This window comes from Harmonia axyridis, chromosome 3 (genome assembly GCF_914767665.1).
Source record: "Harmonia axyridis chromosome 3, icHarAxyr1.1, whole genome shotgun sequence".
NCBI lineage: Eukaryota > Metazoa > Arthropoda > Insecta > Coleoptera > Coccinellidae > Harmonia > Harmonia axyridis.
In genome coordinates this window covers 38,763,862-38,780,842 of record NC_059503.1, presented here as the reverse complement: position 1 = coordinate 38,780,842, position 16,981 = coordinate 38,763,862, and the positions used below count along the sequence as shown (strand labels likewise).

At 35.8% G+C, this 16,981-nt stretch overlaps 2 protein-coding genes across 2 annotated transcripts in view; one reads left to right on the top strand and one right to left on the bottom strand.

Moving 5' to 3' along the window:
* Positions 1-16,981, top strand: part of LOC123674976 (TWiK family of potassium channels protein 7-like) — a 621,245-nt gene that overhangs the window by 151,301 nt on the left and 452,963 nt on the right. The window lies entirely within an intron of this gene.
* LOC123675300 (craniofacial development protein 2-like) lies at positions 13,337-13,891 on the bottom strand. Its single transcript, XM_045610647.1, has one exon. The coding sequence runs from the start codon at positions 13,889-13,891 to the stop codon at positions 13,337-13,339; it is 555 nt and encodes a 184-aa protein (XP_045466603.1).

Below are 16,981 nucleotides of genomic sequence, written 5' to 3'. Positions count from 1 at the left end.
GAAATAGGATAAAAGAACGAGTAATAATTAGGTATATGCAAAATTATTTTCATTAGTAACTCTGGATTGTAATTATCAAAGGAATAGTGAACTAATATAACAGCGCAGAGGAATCCTATATAGTAGGTGCTATTGATAATACGGCATTTCACTTGAGTTTATGGTGTTCGAATTGAAATTGAAAATAAATATTTTATTTTATTAAATTTATTATTATTGGTTGTATCGATGGAAAATCTGGATTTTTTTTGGAATTAAACATGCTTAATAGCGTTTATGAACTCAAAGTTAACAACAGTCTGTCTCATGGGGAATGGGAAGAACTTCACCGAAAGCAGAAAGATTTCATGGAGAGTCAATATTTCACCTATACCAATGGTTAAAGCCGTTTGGATAAGCAGATTAATGATTTTTTGGCATTATTTTGAACCTCCATTTTTTGTAGATATCCTACTGGATGTTTGTCGGAAGACCAAACTCGGTTGCCCAGAAAAATTTGGTTAGGCCGATAGTTCAGTTGGCATGAACTCAAAAATATAAATTGAATTCAACCTGTTTTTGAGCTATGTTTTTGATTGCGCTATATGTTTGAATTGTATTAAAATGAAAAAAAAGTGTTTTCTGTATTTATAAAATAAAATTCAATTTAGTCGCATATGTACCCAAGTTTATCGGGTGATTTTGTTAGACATTCTGCTTGAATTCTGTTCTGCTCTGGCTCAGCGATTTTCATGAAATTTTCCATCCATCATGAAATGGTTGATATACATTTACACGCAAATATTCCGCTTTTTCGGATGGTTATGGTTATGCTTTAAACACGAAACTTACGACACTTGTAATTGGCATTTTGTATACAGGGTTTTTTTTTCATAAACGAACCAACAGAAATCGATATTCCAAACTACCTCAAAAATTTCAAATTCCTTGGTCTTATTGTGCTAGAGTTATCGTGCTTACAGCAGGTCGGATGTACTGGATAGAATCTGTCAACAAATTCATTATCAGGTTGTCGAACTTTATATCTCTCCATATCTTTTATATTTAAGAATATTAGAGACATCATGTCGAAATGATAAAGCAAACTGTTCAGCGAAGATTCAGTCAAACATGAGTTGATTTCCTCTGTAATAACTCTCTCTGCCCGAGAGGTGACGTTGTCGCGCTACACTCTAGTGTGGCCGCGTTTCAGCAGAGTCACCTCTCCACGATATTGTGAGAAGGTGTCTTAGGCAGAGATCGCTAGATATAAGAAGAGTCCACCAGTGATCTCGAGACGAAACACCCTAATCCCTGAAGAGACCTTCAACATTTGGCTCGAGAAAGACTCGCAAAATTCAGAGGGATCTACTTCGATTGAAGGTTGGCTTTCACAAAATTCTTGTAATTATGTTCGAATAAATTTTAATTTTTCAAATGTCAATGAACTAAATGTCCTCTCAAAGAATAGCATTGGTTTACTAAGGTAACTTTACCTTCACTATTCAAGAATCAATTTATTTCTAATGATTATATGGTTCAGACTAAGATCCAAATTATGTAATTTTTTATATGAAAAAAAATTACGTACCTTCTGAGATATTCGAAAGTTTGCTCAGACAATCATTGAAAAAATCAAAAGAAAAATGACCAAAATGTATTTGATTTCCGAAAAAGTTCCAAATCCCACAGGTTGATGAGATGAGATGTACTGTAAAAGAAACAATATAAAGAACCATTGATTTTCTCATTTGATTTCTGATTCAATTTGAATTCTTTTTGGTTATTTATTTTTTCGTTTGGTCCATAGGACCAATAAGATGCTAAAATGCCCCCATCAAAATTTAAATCTCACTGACCCTTCCTTCATAGCCTAATAAGCGAAAAATAATTCGATTCACTTTTTCGAGTCAACTCTTCCTCTACCCTTATTATTTTCATATCTGCATTTCCAAGATCCGACCTGACTATTTCCCAAATATGCCTCCAAGAAACGGGATTGTACCTCAATTTAGGAAATCGGTTATGCGATAATCCAAACAGGAGCAGAAGGATATAAGGGCCACCAGTGCCACAAGCAAAGGGTGATGCTCATTTACAGACGCACAGACATTGTTCACGAACCTAGAGCATATAGCCCGAGGATGGGATCTTCGTTCGGTGATCTCTTCGCTCTTTCGACCTTTAGCGGACACCCTGACGCGAGGGAAAGTGAAATTGGAATTGAAGTGGGCAGACTGGTCGATGATGCGTCCATTCTTTGACAACTGAGGCGTTGGGTTCCTGTTTAAGGGAAGTTGTTTGACGGAATTCTACCTCCGTTGAAATTGGTGGTTTCATTTTGTCGATATAGAATACAGGAGAATGATAGAGGGTGAATGAACGAAAAGGATCGAGAACCTTGTCGGAATGGATGTTCAAGAGTTATGAACAGGAGTGAGGTAAAAAGAAAATGTAGGTGTAAAATGAATAAATCAATAGATTCGATGTTTTCACGTCCTTGAATAAACATGTTGCACTTCAATTTACAGGGTTAGGACCATTGAAATCAGGTGATCAATTTGGACTAAGCTAATATTTCGTTTATACAGGATGATTCAAAAGTACTATGTCAAAGTTTAGTAGGTGATTCCTCTCAATATTCTAAAATGAATTTTTAAAATAAATGTAGGGTTTTTTATATCGTTGTCTAGGGGTTATATAAAAAGGCCGCCGGAACTTAACTATTGTTTATTTACACTATGTACAATTCAACTTTAATTGAATGTACAGCCACTGAACTTTCGTCTTTTATCTGATTATTCGAGTAGATCCGTCTATATCTAACGTCGAAATTATCTAACTATCTGCGTCTACTATTTTACGTCGAACCATTTGCGTCTATCACGTCAAATTCTTTAACCTTTTCCGTCTAATCTGTAACGTCGAATACCACCCTCGTTCCTATGTATCGTTCTCCAGTCTCAGTCTTAAGTCTCAAGTACCTCTTCCCCTTACGTCTCCCTATATCCATAAAACTGCATGGTCCACCGCTTTAGGATTGATCGCATAGTTTACGTATCGTCAAGTCAGTAGCGTATCATTCGTTTTGGTTGGTTAAGAATTCGGATCCCACATAAATATATAAAGTTTTCCGAAGCACTATTGAATCACCTCGTATATTTGGATTTTATCAAGGTCCCAGGAAGAAATTATATAATAATGGTCTTTATTCGCTTATTTTCATGAAAAATAATAACAACACTCTTACAACTATATAAATAATTGAAAGGGCGAGATCCAGCACAGTGCATTGAACGTACTATTCAATCTAACCCCTTGATTCATTGACAAATTCATCATAACAACTAAGCTCAAAATATATGCACACCCAAAAGTACAAATATATATCCACATAAATATTAACCAGATAGAATTGCATTTGCTCATCCTTAAGCTGGCTGATAATAAAGGCCCGTATACGTCTTATATTATTAACTCCACCGATGTCCACAGGTAAACTAGTCATACAAAGCTCGACAGAATATGGAAAAGATCTACGAAATATTTGTGTTGTAAATCCAGGCGGTCTAAAGGTACCTTTAAAACGCTTGTTCAAATTATGGACATCAGAAAGAAAGTTCGGTTAATCAATAATTTCATAGACTGCCTCGGTAGTGCAGTGGACAGAGATGTCGACTGTGGTGCCGAAGGTACCGGGTTCGAATCCTGGCTAGGTCATGGATGTTGTACATGTCCGGTGATGGTTAGGTTATAGAGGCTAATGACCATAGCAGTCGATGCCTTCAATGAAAGAAGAAAAAAAATTTCATGAACAATAACGAAGCATGAAGAGATCATCTTCTCTCCATGTTGAGCCAATCCACAACGCGTAAGGTATAACTTATTCTCTCAAATTTTCTTATCCCAAAGATCAAGCGCAAACAATAGTTCTGTAGTTTTTGTACCCGTTGCTTATTAGGAAAGTTCAGACATGGACCGTAAATACAATCGGCATAATTAAGGTGGGACAGAAATACCGGTTCACATAGCAATACTTTAACTTTAACTTTTCTGTTTCTATAAACAGAACATGTCATAGGCCTTTTGTAAATAGGTAGATACATGGTCAGTGAAACGCAAGTCAACATCTATCCAAACTCCCAAATTTTTAACTTTGTCACACATCATAACAACATCCGACCCGACTTTAATGGCATAACCGTCTTCTAAAAATTTAATTCTGTCACCTCTCCTGCCTAATAACATGGCTACGGTCTTATTTTCATTTAACTGCAAACAATGCTCAGTGGATATATCATAGAAAATATTCAAGTCAAAATTCAATGCTGCTATAGCCTGAGCAGACTCATTCAAAAAGAAGGGGTATACAGCTGACTATCCTCTGCATAATTGTGCATCGAACAAGAAGAAATGAACTTTAGAAGTTGAGAAATATATATAATAAAAAGAATAGGCACTGAAACTGACCCTTGAGGTACTCCCCGTCATATTCCAAGGAAAGATGTCATCTTACCATCATATAAAACCGCCTGAAACCGTTCAGTAAAATAAGAAGAGTGAAGAAGAATTGAATCTTGACAAAAGCCAAGATGTATTTATATGGCCTCAAACAGTTTGTGGTTGAGACAGTCAAATGCTTTCGAATATGTATAAATAAAAAGTAACAGAGTCGCAGGTTGAATCATTTGCTTACCAAGTTCGTTAAGTCAAACGAAGAGGATTTTACTTTGAGTACAGAGAATATTGGAAATTATATATAAAACTTCGTTGAATGTATGAAAGGAGAAATAACGGCATAGACACCAAAATAGTAAATCATGTCATTACATGATTTATGGTTATTAATACACCAGCAGTTGAAATGATGAATGAGCTACACAAAAACTCAGTTTGGTACAAAAGTGTTTTATGCAGAGAAGGCAATTTAATATAGATATATATGAATCGGGTTCAAAACGTCGTTCGACGTTGTCCGATGACTAATTTCCACGTCAGACAGGCAATTTAATACGAAGTAATAATTATATAACTTTGAATCAAAATTGTCTTACTAAGAAAGAAGGCATACACACCAAAATGGTAAATTATGCAACGATTATGTAATGATGGTTATTAATACACCAGCAGTTGAAATTATGGATGAGCTACATAAAAACCAGTTTGGTACAAAAGCATTTTATGCAAAAAAAGCATTTATACTTCGAAATAATGATTATATTACTTCGAATCAAAATTGTCTCCTTTATAAAATAATTTTTTTATCGATACATTACAATCACAATATTTCTTTAAACTGAAGAGACATATTATAGAGATTGCCTGTATCCATGCAGATTGATAATGAGACTATCGAACATAAATTTCCTGTGACACCCCTGATTACTCGTATTCAGATCCTTCCCTTGCATTACCTGATAATGTCAAACTCCAAGAGCAAATCCATTGGGACAAATATTGTTCAACATTGGTTTACGAAACGGACATATGTCTTCTGAAGCAGGCATGTTTGTAGATAATCAATCTCTAGTGTACCCGTCATCCATCTCTGTCTCCAAGATCTCCAGTATTATGGATTTAAGGAAGTTGAGCTTAGAATGCTACTTGAAGACACGTACTCCGAGAGTTGGCGTTGGAAAATCGGTCCAGGAATGCTGAAGACAGCTTCTAGATCTTGTGCAAGTCATTCATCAGCTGCAAATTCGTTCTTGGATGATTGGCGGTAGTGTCGATCTACCCTCCGAGAGAATAACAAAACAATGCAAATGAAAGTTGGTCTTTTTATATGACACTCTCATATAATATCCAAATAATTGATAAACATGTTCGTGTGACATCCTACTATGGAAACCATATTGTTAACTCCTCGGTCACGAATGGTTGCACATAGTGTTAATAATTAGAACGAAATATGTCCAAAGAATGAGCGCTAGAATTTTGGCGTGAAAAAATATTATACAGAGTGATTCATTGGTAAATGGGCGGAAGCTAAGGGTAGATAGAGGATACTGAGGCGAGTCAAAATAATCTGTAATTGAAGGGTCTATCTCTCTCTATAACAAAGATACACATTGAAATGCAGAGGTTTGCAGAGGTATTAGTTTGAAGAAATCTTTAATGATTGCAATTAGTGATAACACCACTGAAAACAATAACATCAGGGATTGAATTTATTTATTGAATATCTGATTTGAAAATAAACAATAAAAAACATGAAACGTCTTGATGAAAAACCCTAATGATATCGAAAGTTTTGGGTAAGTGAAGAAATTGGCAAAATCAAAAAAACCTTTTGTATCAATTATTATAAAGAAAGATATACCCTTCAAATGATTATTCTTACTCGCGTCAGTGTCCTCTATCTATCCTTAAATTCTGTCCATTTACCACAGAATCACCCTGTATACAATTCCATTATGGCAATATTAGTTTTCAATTTCTTGCTTTGGGTAGGTATACCAGGTTTCGGAGAAATTGATTTTTTCCTGTGTTCTCAAGCCCTTAGAATTAATGCGGTGTAACAAACAATTTTTGTGCAAAATTTCGTGCCATCCCGAAACGTAAACTGAAAATATAGGGGTTTGAACTTTTTCTTTTAAATTTTCATTCAAAATAATAAACCAAAAAATTCGATAAATAAAACGCCGAACACTAAATCGTCAGCTGCGTATATATTCAAGTGAACAATTCACGGAAATGGTATCTGATGTCTAAATAATGAGCAAAATAGTAATAATAATAATAATAATAGTGCCTTTATTGCAAAAAAAAAATAATAATACATGATATAGGGGCGAAGTCTAGCTTAAGCTACTTTACTCAACCTCACAAAGTCCCATCTGCACTTGAAATTATGAAATTCATATTTATCTATAAAGGAAAATAACAGTAGATATGAAAAAGAAATAAGCGAAGGGGATCTAGTCTGTTGAAGCTATATAGCTCTACTTTTTCTTCCCGATTAATTCGAAATTTTTTTCACTTTCAACTGTAATGATGACATTGTTTTTGAATAGTATGCTTCATGATTTGTGATGGATTTTGAAAAATATAATTCAAGGTACATAACTTCTACCATAGTATAAGGAAAGGATAGTAAGCCAACCGCCGTTTGACGGCAAGGAAATAGTCACCAGGGGTCGCTACTGTAGTTGGATTTGGATTTGGAGAAGTAACTCAATAATAGATGGCACTGAATCATGAGCCATAGATGGCGCAGAAATAATACGATAATTCATTCAGTGGCGTGGTTGAAAAGGGGTAGCATGACATTGCCAACAATTTTTATGTTATTATTAAGTTATCACAAATACACGCCACTGGCGTAAATGCTTATTACAGAGCAGAAAAAATATCAAAATATAGAAATCTTCTGACCACTCTATTTCAAATATTTTAGTTCTTCAAAATAACTTCGATTTTTTCAGAGGGCTCCACTTTATGGACCAATTTTTGACAGTAAAATTCGAGTAAAACGTGAGTACACCTAGATGGCGCTCAACATCAACAAAATCGAAAAAAGCACTACACTGGCTTACTATCCTTTCCTTATACTATGCTTCTACGCCTTTTTGAAATCAAGATATATGGATTTTGAATTGTTTATGACACAAATGTGATATTCGTGCTTAATTTTCCCTAAATAAATAACTTATCCCATGATTATGAAAATATTGAAGCCTCATAATTTAGAATTAATCCTTAAACCTCAAAATCAAATGAAGGAGATTTTCAGCAGACTAAAAACTTCAACACCAAAGTTCCAGAGGTCTAATTTAGTTTACTGTATTCCGTGCAACAATACTCGTACATCGGACACACATTGCAAAGACTGAACGACAGACTAATCGTTTAAAATTTACCTGACTAATGGTGGGTTTCATAAAACTTTTACCGTGGTGATTTGCTCGATCGAATAATTCATGTGTTCAATTTCAGTTCATTTTTTAAACTTCCATAGTTTTCAAACTAAAATCAACGAGTTCATCGGTCAATCAAAGTTTCATGAAACCCATACTCAATTGACATGTCACGCAATTCTGGTAACAGTTTTTTCATTTTCTAGTTATTCGACATTTATCGTGTTGAATGCAATGTACAGAATGGACAAATTAGCGAGGGAAGCGGCTATAACTCAAGATCTACTCATCGGTTTGCGGTAAAAAATTTTACCAGTAGAGTGTACAAGAAAACACACTGAAAATTGTTTTGAAATTAATACATCTACCGATAAAGGGGGGATTAGCTATTGTCGACCAGAAAAATGAATTTTAGTCGGAAATGTTTCATATCGAGTTGATGAAAAAATATCATCACTTTTCTCCTTGGAAAATTCTCTATGTTTTTGAATTACCCCTTTCAATTTAAGAAAAGTTAAATTTGTTGTTGCTGCATCTGATAGGGGATGTTCATTTTCCCCGAAATTTCGAATGTAATGATAAAATTTTCTTAAGAGAAACAAAAATTTCATTGAATTTTCATGAAAAAACCATAAGGTTGCGAAGCCATATCTTTAGGCGTTCTGGAGATATAACCGGAGAAAATATTACCCAATAGATGCACTGAAAAACCAAATTGTTTTTTGAGGTTCTATGGCCACGAATGTCAGGGTTTAAGAAAAAATGTAGAAGCAAAAACAATTTTTAATGGAGCATATAAATGGCCTGAGTAATGATGACAAAATATACTGTCTTAAGTATCTTCCGTCTTACAGCATTATGTTCTAATCTTTGTTGAATGGACAAAACAGCCGCTTCGATTTCGGCCGCTGATAGTTGTTGAATGGCATTTCGGATTCTCTTGAGTCCTGGGATGTATGGCCATAGAACTTTAAGACACAGTTTGGTTTTTCAGTGCATCAGTTGAAGAATATCTTCTTTCGGTCATAACTCCAGAACGCCTGAAGCAATCGCTTTGCGACCTTCTGGTTTTTTTCATGCGGAATCAATGCAATTTTTGTTTTGTTGAGAAAATTCTATAATTACTTCTGAAATTTCGGGGAAAAATTAACAAAACAAACTTTTGACTTAGCACCCCCTATCGGATGCAGCAAAAAAATGTATCATGAGTAGGTTTTTTCCCTTAATCAACAAGATGTTATCTCCCAAACGAGATATAATTTATCAAAAATATTGAGCCAAACTGAAGACTTTTCAATCAGTCAGATTTCTCCCTTTCCCCTACCCTCATTTGAACTCGTAAAATCGAAGTGACAATTCGAAAAGATACAGAATTTTTCAAGTAGAACAGTGACGGTATGTTTTATCAAATTGATATGAAACATTTTCGAGTAAAATTCGTTTTTCTACTAGAATATAACTATAACACCCCCAAGCGATAAGGTATGAACATCAAAACATATTCCAGTGTGTTTTCTTGTACACTCTGAAGAAAAAATTTTTCACCGCAAGTTTTTACGATGAGTGGATCCTGAAATATAGCAGCTTTCCTCGCTTTTTTGGCCAGCCTGTACATAAAATTGTTAGAAGATAATTCCTTAGTCCTCAGACATTTCTACCGAATCTTCCATTAAATCTTCCTTCCTTTAACTCTGCACTTGTTGAAAGTAGTCCCAATACTTTCGAACTTTTCGAATCGAATATTCACGTTATTGAAGGGCCGTTTTCATTTCGCTGAACTGAGCGAGTCGTGTACTTCTCCTGACTTATGACAGCTGACTACTCGTGCAATCCGATTGATTGGTCGAGGAAGCAGAGAAGACATCTGAAATCAATCAATCCGTTCTGCAGTTGTTCGTGTTTGTGGAAGTAAGAAGCGAGAGATAGATTCCTGTAGCATTCTCCTCTTCTTTTGAGCCGGGGATGTATTCCATTAGAGGAAATATCACGTACAACGTACCTGATCTGAAACGTCAAGGAAATGTTGGTTTTTTTGGGGAGATATAGGGTGAGTGTCGTCGTGTCGTGTTTCGGGGGTGGAATACAGAAGAAGGCAATATTGATATGGGAGGATATAATGGTGCAAAAATAGCATCTTGAATGCTGTTAATGCGGCACAGCGTAAGTCTGCCTGCTACATTTTGAATTGAATTATAACGAAACAGAAAGGTGAGTCCTTTTGAGTGATATATATCTCTTTCGTCATTGATTGTTTTGTGTATGAAGGGTTTTCCAATAAGAGGTTTTATTTCGATGAAACAACTCTATTTGAAGAGACATCAATAGATTTTTATTTCATTGTGAAGCAAAAGAAATGTCATTAACGATGGAAAACAATTCGCACATTTTAAGGCTGTATGTCCTGAATAATACCAGTATTACGAATTCCATCTTTGAGGTCTTGAATTGATTGCAATGGCTTAGACCTTATCTTTGATATGGCCCAAAAAAAAAAAAAGTTCAAAGATGTTGAATCACAACATCTCAGTGGCCAATATTGATGACCTCTTCTAGAACTAATACAGCCAGAAAACTTTGCTCGCAAAATTACTATTATTTCGCTGGTTGTGTGGCACGTAATGCCATCGTGTTGAAAAAATCATCAAGATCTAGGTCGTTATGCGAAATGCGTTGTTATATCGTTTGCCTCATTCCCAAAATCAAGGAAAATTTGACAAACCTGACTTTATGTCAACACTACAGGCTACAGCAGCAATATTCTTTATTGTTCTTGAGTAACGAACACGGTTTCGATTCACCACAGTACTAAAGTTCAAATTTTTCCACCATTTTCACAACTGAAAATGTAACTGCAGAATTGTCACCATTTTTGTACTGAATTTCAACAACCTAAATGCTTTGTCGAAGCGTGTATCGTTTCATCTTTAGTAATGGCGTTGTTTTCACTAGTCAAATGTCGAAAGATGACACCTTTATGAGTGACAGTTGCCCAGATAGCGGGCTATACAAAAAGAAATCTCTTATTGGAAAACTTTTTACATCTTATTTAACCTGGTTCAAGTTATGAGGTATTCCTAAATTATTGAATGGAACCCTTGAATTCTTTCGATGAATCATTGAGCGTTCGTCCCCCGAAGAGATAGCTCTATCATTTCGTCGCACGATGACAGTTAGTATTTTGTGGTTATATATAACTTCCTATTGGAAGAACTAAAAAAACTAAAAATTTTCAGTGTTGGTTTGGATTGCGAATATCTCGGTTAGGTTCATTAATATAATTGACAATATTGAAAATAAGTATTTTTAAAAATAATTATCACCCGAATGTATAGGTCGATGGTGTACGATTTTTATTAATGATTCTAGGAAATGAAAACACTTGTTGTGATACAGTATTAACACTTTTACATTGATTAATTTCTGAACTATGAATGTAACGATAGCTCAGTGAATTTTGAAATTAAGAAAAATAATAAGGAAAGACAAAAGATACGCTGGAAGCCTCGAACCTACTTTCGGATGGACGCCTGAATGAGGAGTTGGTACTATGCTAGTATATATTTGCAGTCTCTGTAAACTTCTCACACTTCTTCTTCTTTAGGTGCCGTCTTCTATCGAAGGTTGGCGATGACTTCCGCAAACTCTTCTCTTGATTGTGCCTTCCTTATCAGTGACTGAAAATCTAGGCCAGTCCACTCTTTTATATTCCTCAACCATGTCATCTGTCGTCTACCAGGGCCCCGCCTACCCTCAATCTTTCCTTCCATTATGATTCTTAGGAAGTTATATCTTTCATGCCTCAGTAGGTGCCCAAGATATGATGTTTTTCTCTTCTTGATTATGTCCAATAGTTCCCGATCCATATTCATTCTTCTCAGAACTTCTTCATTTCTGATGTGATCCGTCCACGGAATTCTCAGCATACGTCGAAATATCCACATCTCAAAGCTCTCCAGTCGGCGCAAAGTGTTTACCTTTAGTGTTCACGCTTCCATGCCGTACAGCAATACACTATAAACGTAGCATCTCACCATGCGGTAGCGGAGGGCGAGGCTCAGGTTTCTCGAAATGAAAAATGGTCTCATTTTCAAGAAAACGTGTCTGGCCTGTTGTATTCTGCTCTTTATCTCCTTGTCAGGGTCCAATCCATCGTTTATTATGCATCCAAGGTACTTAAGATTTTCAACCTGCTCAATACAATGAGTGCCCATCGCTATATTTGCTCTGGGAGTATTGTTTTTTGAAACCACCATTATTTTAGTTTTCTTTTCATTAACTTTGATACCGTATGTCTCTCCTTCGTATTCTATTTTATCTAATAAGTTTTGTACATCTTCTTCACTTTCAGCAATCAGTACGGTATCATCAGCATAGCGAATGTTGTTTACTCTTTTTCCATTGACCTTGATACCCTCCTTTGCGTTCTGTAGGGCGGTTGTGAAAATTTCCTCGGAATATAAATTGAACAACATCGGGGATAGAACGCACCCCTGTCTTACGCCTTTCTGGATATTAATGGCTTCAGTATCGCCACTTTGCGTCCGCACAAAAGCATCCTGGTTCCAATACAAGTTTTGTATTATTCTGATGTCATTTGGATCCAGGCCTTTCCTCTGCAAGCATTCCATCAACTTCTTGTGATCAACTCTATCGAAGGCTTTCTCATAATCAATGAAGCACATGTAAACATTTTTTTGCTGGTCTCGACATTTCTGCAGTAGCACGACCAAACCGAACAATGCCTCACGGGTCCCAAGGCCACTTCTGAAACCAAACTGCTCATCACCAATGCCTTCCTCACATCTCTTATATACTCGGTTATGTATGATTTTCAAGAATAATTTCAGTACATGTGACATAAGGCTAATGAGTCGAAAGTCTGAGCACTTCTTGGCGTTGTTAGTTTTCGGTAGGGGAACAAAAGCAGATTTCAACCATTCTCGAGGAATTTTGCCTGTTTTATAAATGGTGTTGAAGATGCGAGTGAGTAGATCGCGATTGTCCTCCTCAATGAGTTTCATGATATCTGCACGAACACCGTCGGGTCCAGGAGCTTTACCACTTTTCATATTTTGTATTGCATATTTAATCTCAGATTTCAAGATGGGTAAGTGATTTTCGTCCATTATATTTTGGGTGGTGTTTTCTGCTCTACAATCTTCAAAAAGATCTTTTATGTATTTCTCCCATTCCTTCTTTACTTCTTCGGTAGTTGTTAAGATTTTGTTTTCTGTGCTCGTCAATGCATTGCTGACTCTATTGTTCTTTATTCCCGCTATCTCCTTAATCTTTCGGTGGATCAACCTGTCATCATGTCTCTTCTGTAGTTCCTCAAGCTCATCGCATCTCTCCATCATCCAATTTTCCTTTGCTTCGATTATCTTCTTCTTTATGAGTCTGTGTGTTTCCTTATATTTGCTGTTATCTTTGCCTTTGAATTCTCTTCTTGAGTCCATTAGTTTCAGAATTTCCCTAGTCATCCATGGTTTACCCCCCACCTATGCAGTTCCCTTCAAGTGTTCTTCAGATTTCTTCAATATTAGCTCTAATTTGTTCGAAAGCGTGTCCACATCCTCCGCTTCAAACTCATCCGAAATCTCTTCCCTCATTTTTCTACAATTTTCATTCAGTTCCTGTTTAATTCTTTGCCTTGTCCCGTTTTCTCTCAACAAGCTCAAATCTATTCTTTGTTTTTCTCCACTTTTCTTTATGGCTTTAAGAGTCAACTTAAAGCTAGCTGCTAGTAAAGAATGGTCAGAGGGAACGTCCGCTCCAGGGTAAGTTTTAGTGCCTTTGATGCCATTTTTGAATCTTCGGTTTATCATTATATAATCAACTTGATTTCTAACACAGTGTTCTAGATTGTCTTGGGGTGATTTCCATGTGTATAATCTGCGGGTCGGCAGCCTGAACCATGTGTTCATTATGGTCATAGATTTTTCCTGACAAAACTGCTGCAGTCTATCACCTCTATCATTCCGTAGTCCCAAACCATATTCGCCAACAATATCTTCGAACTTTCCTCTAACTACTTTTGCGTTAAAGTCTCCCATTAAGATTAACTTCTCACACACTCCAGGAAAATGATAAGAATATAAGAAAAGGAACGAAATTTAAATGCTCACTTTGAATTGTGTTACGCGCCATTAATTCCGTGAAATCGAATCTATATAATTATCTCAGGTGCAAATGTGTCCATATGCAGGCCGTGATATTTCAGTGTATTTATGTGAAAAGAAAATGAAAAATTAAACCCGACGCGTTGCTTCAACGGTCGTAGCGAAATAAACAGAAAAATATATTGAAATTTACAACAAAATAAATTGTTTAACCAATGTGTTTATTCACAATGAATCTGACTGAATGTCTTTCATTTGAGATCTGGAGACGTACTGCCCTTAGGAATCAGTCTCAACTCGTCGACACTTGAACCAGACACATGCACTCAAGCCCATATGTGGAAGATTGGATCACCAGAATCCTACATCAAGATAAACAACAGTGACATCATTTTAGTGTGAAAAGTTGAATTAATCTCTTGACCACATCACTCGCCTGATTTAAAGAACGTAAATGTTGAATGAATTCAGATGACTCACACAATCAACATTAACTTATAAATTATTTCGTCTCTTAGAGGCAAAGTTCACGATTTGAATGTGAATTTTCTGACAATCCACAAATGCTGCATCCATCTTTTTCGATCTAAAGGGCACACTTCCGGAAAATCCAGCAGAGAAAAGGTCAATGGCGCATTCGCCATTTTGTCCATCTCAGCTCATTGAATTAGCTCGCTTTGAAAGAGAATGTGTTTGAATAAGAAATACAGAATTGAATAAAATCATAACGAGTTGAACTGAATGAATTTTTTTTCGATATCGCAACAACTCCCGATATTTTGGAGATCTTGGAGACGTTGAGAAATGACTTTGACATAATTGTTCCGAGTGTTCTATTTCTGATATATATTCTCGGGTTATGAATATTTGAAAAACCTTCCAACATGTCTTTAGAGCTGCCCACTACGAAAAAAGTACGTCATCAGATCGTTATTTGTTGTGGTGAATGGATATAGATCCGAAATATTTCTCAACACCTCGGGTGATCGACAGGGCTCTCACTTTGGTCCACTTTTATTCTCGATTTATGTCAATTAAATGTCGGATTGCTTTCATCATTGTAAATTTCTATTGTTTGCCGATGATCTCAAGCTTATCAGGAGGACTGAGAGTCTTGAGCATTGAGGAAGACGTGGATATGCTTCAGAAATATTGTAGCATCAATTTCCTTTCTTTAAATTTTCAAAAATGTTTCATTATCACCTATACCAGAAACGTTGATAGATTTGAATTTTCTTATTTTGTCTGCAATGGTTTTCCCCGTCGAGGTGTTGGATTTTATATTTTGGCAGAGACAATCATTCAGTAGCAACAGTAGTTTTATGAATTTATATTATGCCTTCGTAACAAAAGATTGAACTTTGCATCTGTGATATGGAATCCGCAGTATCACTCTTATCTCAATCGGTTTGAGGGAGATCTACTAGATATAATACAGATCAATGTGCCGAATGTTAGGTTTAGATCTTATGGCGTGTTTTATATTCCATTCAGAAGGATGAATGTATGTAAGAATATTGGATTGTGTAGAATGATGTCCACAGCAAATGAATTTGATTCCAATGAAATCGATCGGTTTAAAAGCTCCTTGTCTTCTTCGAGACATAAACTCATATTTAATTTTCTGCGGATTTTGTAGCTGCATTGTTTTTGTGTTTGAATTAAGCACTTCAAATTTTCTCCTTTTTTTCTTCAATCTCATTATTGTACGATACATTTTTCCGTTGTAATTTGTGAATGCTGCTGTGGGTATATCCTGTTTGTATTCCTGTTCCGAATGAATAAATAAGTTTCCACATCCTATATGTGTTGGACTATTCATACTGATAGGGCGTTGCCCCGTAACAGGATCGAACCGTGGCCACATGGTACGACAATTCGCAATAATTTAAAACCTGACATACTGACGAAAAATTACTGTTTTCGCCAGTACAAATCCGGGCGGTTTGCCTTACACGGTATCGGAAACAGAACATATCCGTTGTGCTGGTGTATATTTCACGGTTATAGCGTGTACCAACTGCAAGGCACCAATGTAAATCATTGTGTCGGGAGGTTGGGCTGACGCAGGCGAATAATGATGTATGTGTACATGTACATAGATCCTGATGCAGATGCTGGATCCACCGATATACACGGATATGACAAACGTATCGATCATCCGATGCTCACTGGACTTCTCGCTAGTTTGAAATATTATTTTATCATAAAAATTTTAACTGACCTTCGAATTGATCCATAGCAAAAATCAAGTTTTTTCCAACATTTTCAGGATTTATTTTTTGAAATTTTTAAAATTCCAGATTTGAAACTCAAAGATGTCTATAGGTTGTGATTTTTGATCGTGTGAAGGGTCTTTTTTTGCTTTAAAACTGACTTTTTTCGTTTTAGCCCGAAGTCAAGGTGGTAAGCAATTTCTTTTCAAAATCCCACCAATTGTTAGCCTAGATCAAATAAATGCTTTTTTATGTGAACCAATCATTATGTTAACAATAATTAGCATCTTAATTGTGATATTAATCCATATGCAGGGTGTATCTAAATAACACCGGAAGAATGTAAGGTGATGAAAATTAAGGTGGGTGTTTAGTAAACATTTTTTTGAAAAACTACCTCCGGAAGAGTTACACCCTTCCGGAAACTAACAAAAAAAAGTTCAATTTTTAAATGAGAAAATATTGGGAATATTGGACACTATTTCATTCTATTGTTTAATTTGTAACAACGCCGACGTTTCGAAACAGTTCGTTTTTTTTTCAAGGCTAAAAAATAAATACACAAATATATAAGGCATACAAATATGACATGATATGAGAACACATTACCTAACAATATCGTACGCTCATTAAAATCATTAAGAAAATTTTTAAGGAACCAAAAATCTTTCACACAGCAGATAAGCAATAAAAACATCTATCGATGTTGCTTATCTGCTGTGTGAAAGATTTATGGTTCCTCAAAAATTGTCTTAATGATTGTAATGAGTGTACGATATTGTTTGCTGTAACTAGCCTTGAAAAAGAA

What these genes read in the sequence shown, in the direction of transcription:
- LOC123675300 (XM_045610647.1), bottom strand. Translation starts at nt 13,891, where the DNA reads ATGGGAGACTTTAACGCAAAAGTAGTTAGAGGAAAGTTCGAAGATATT.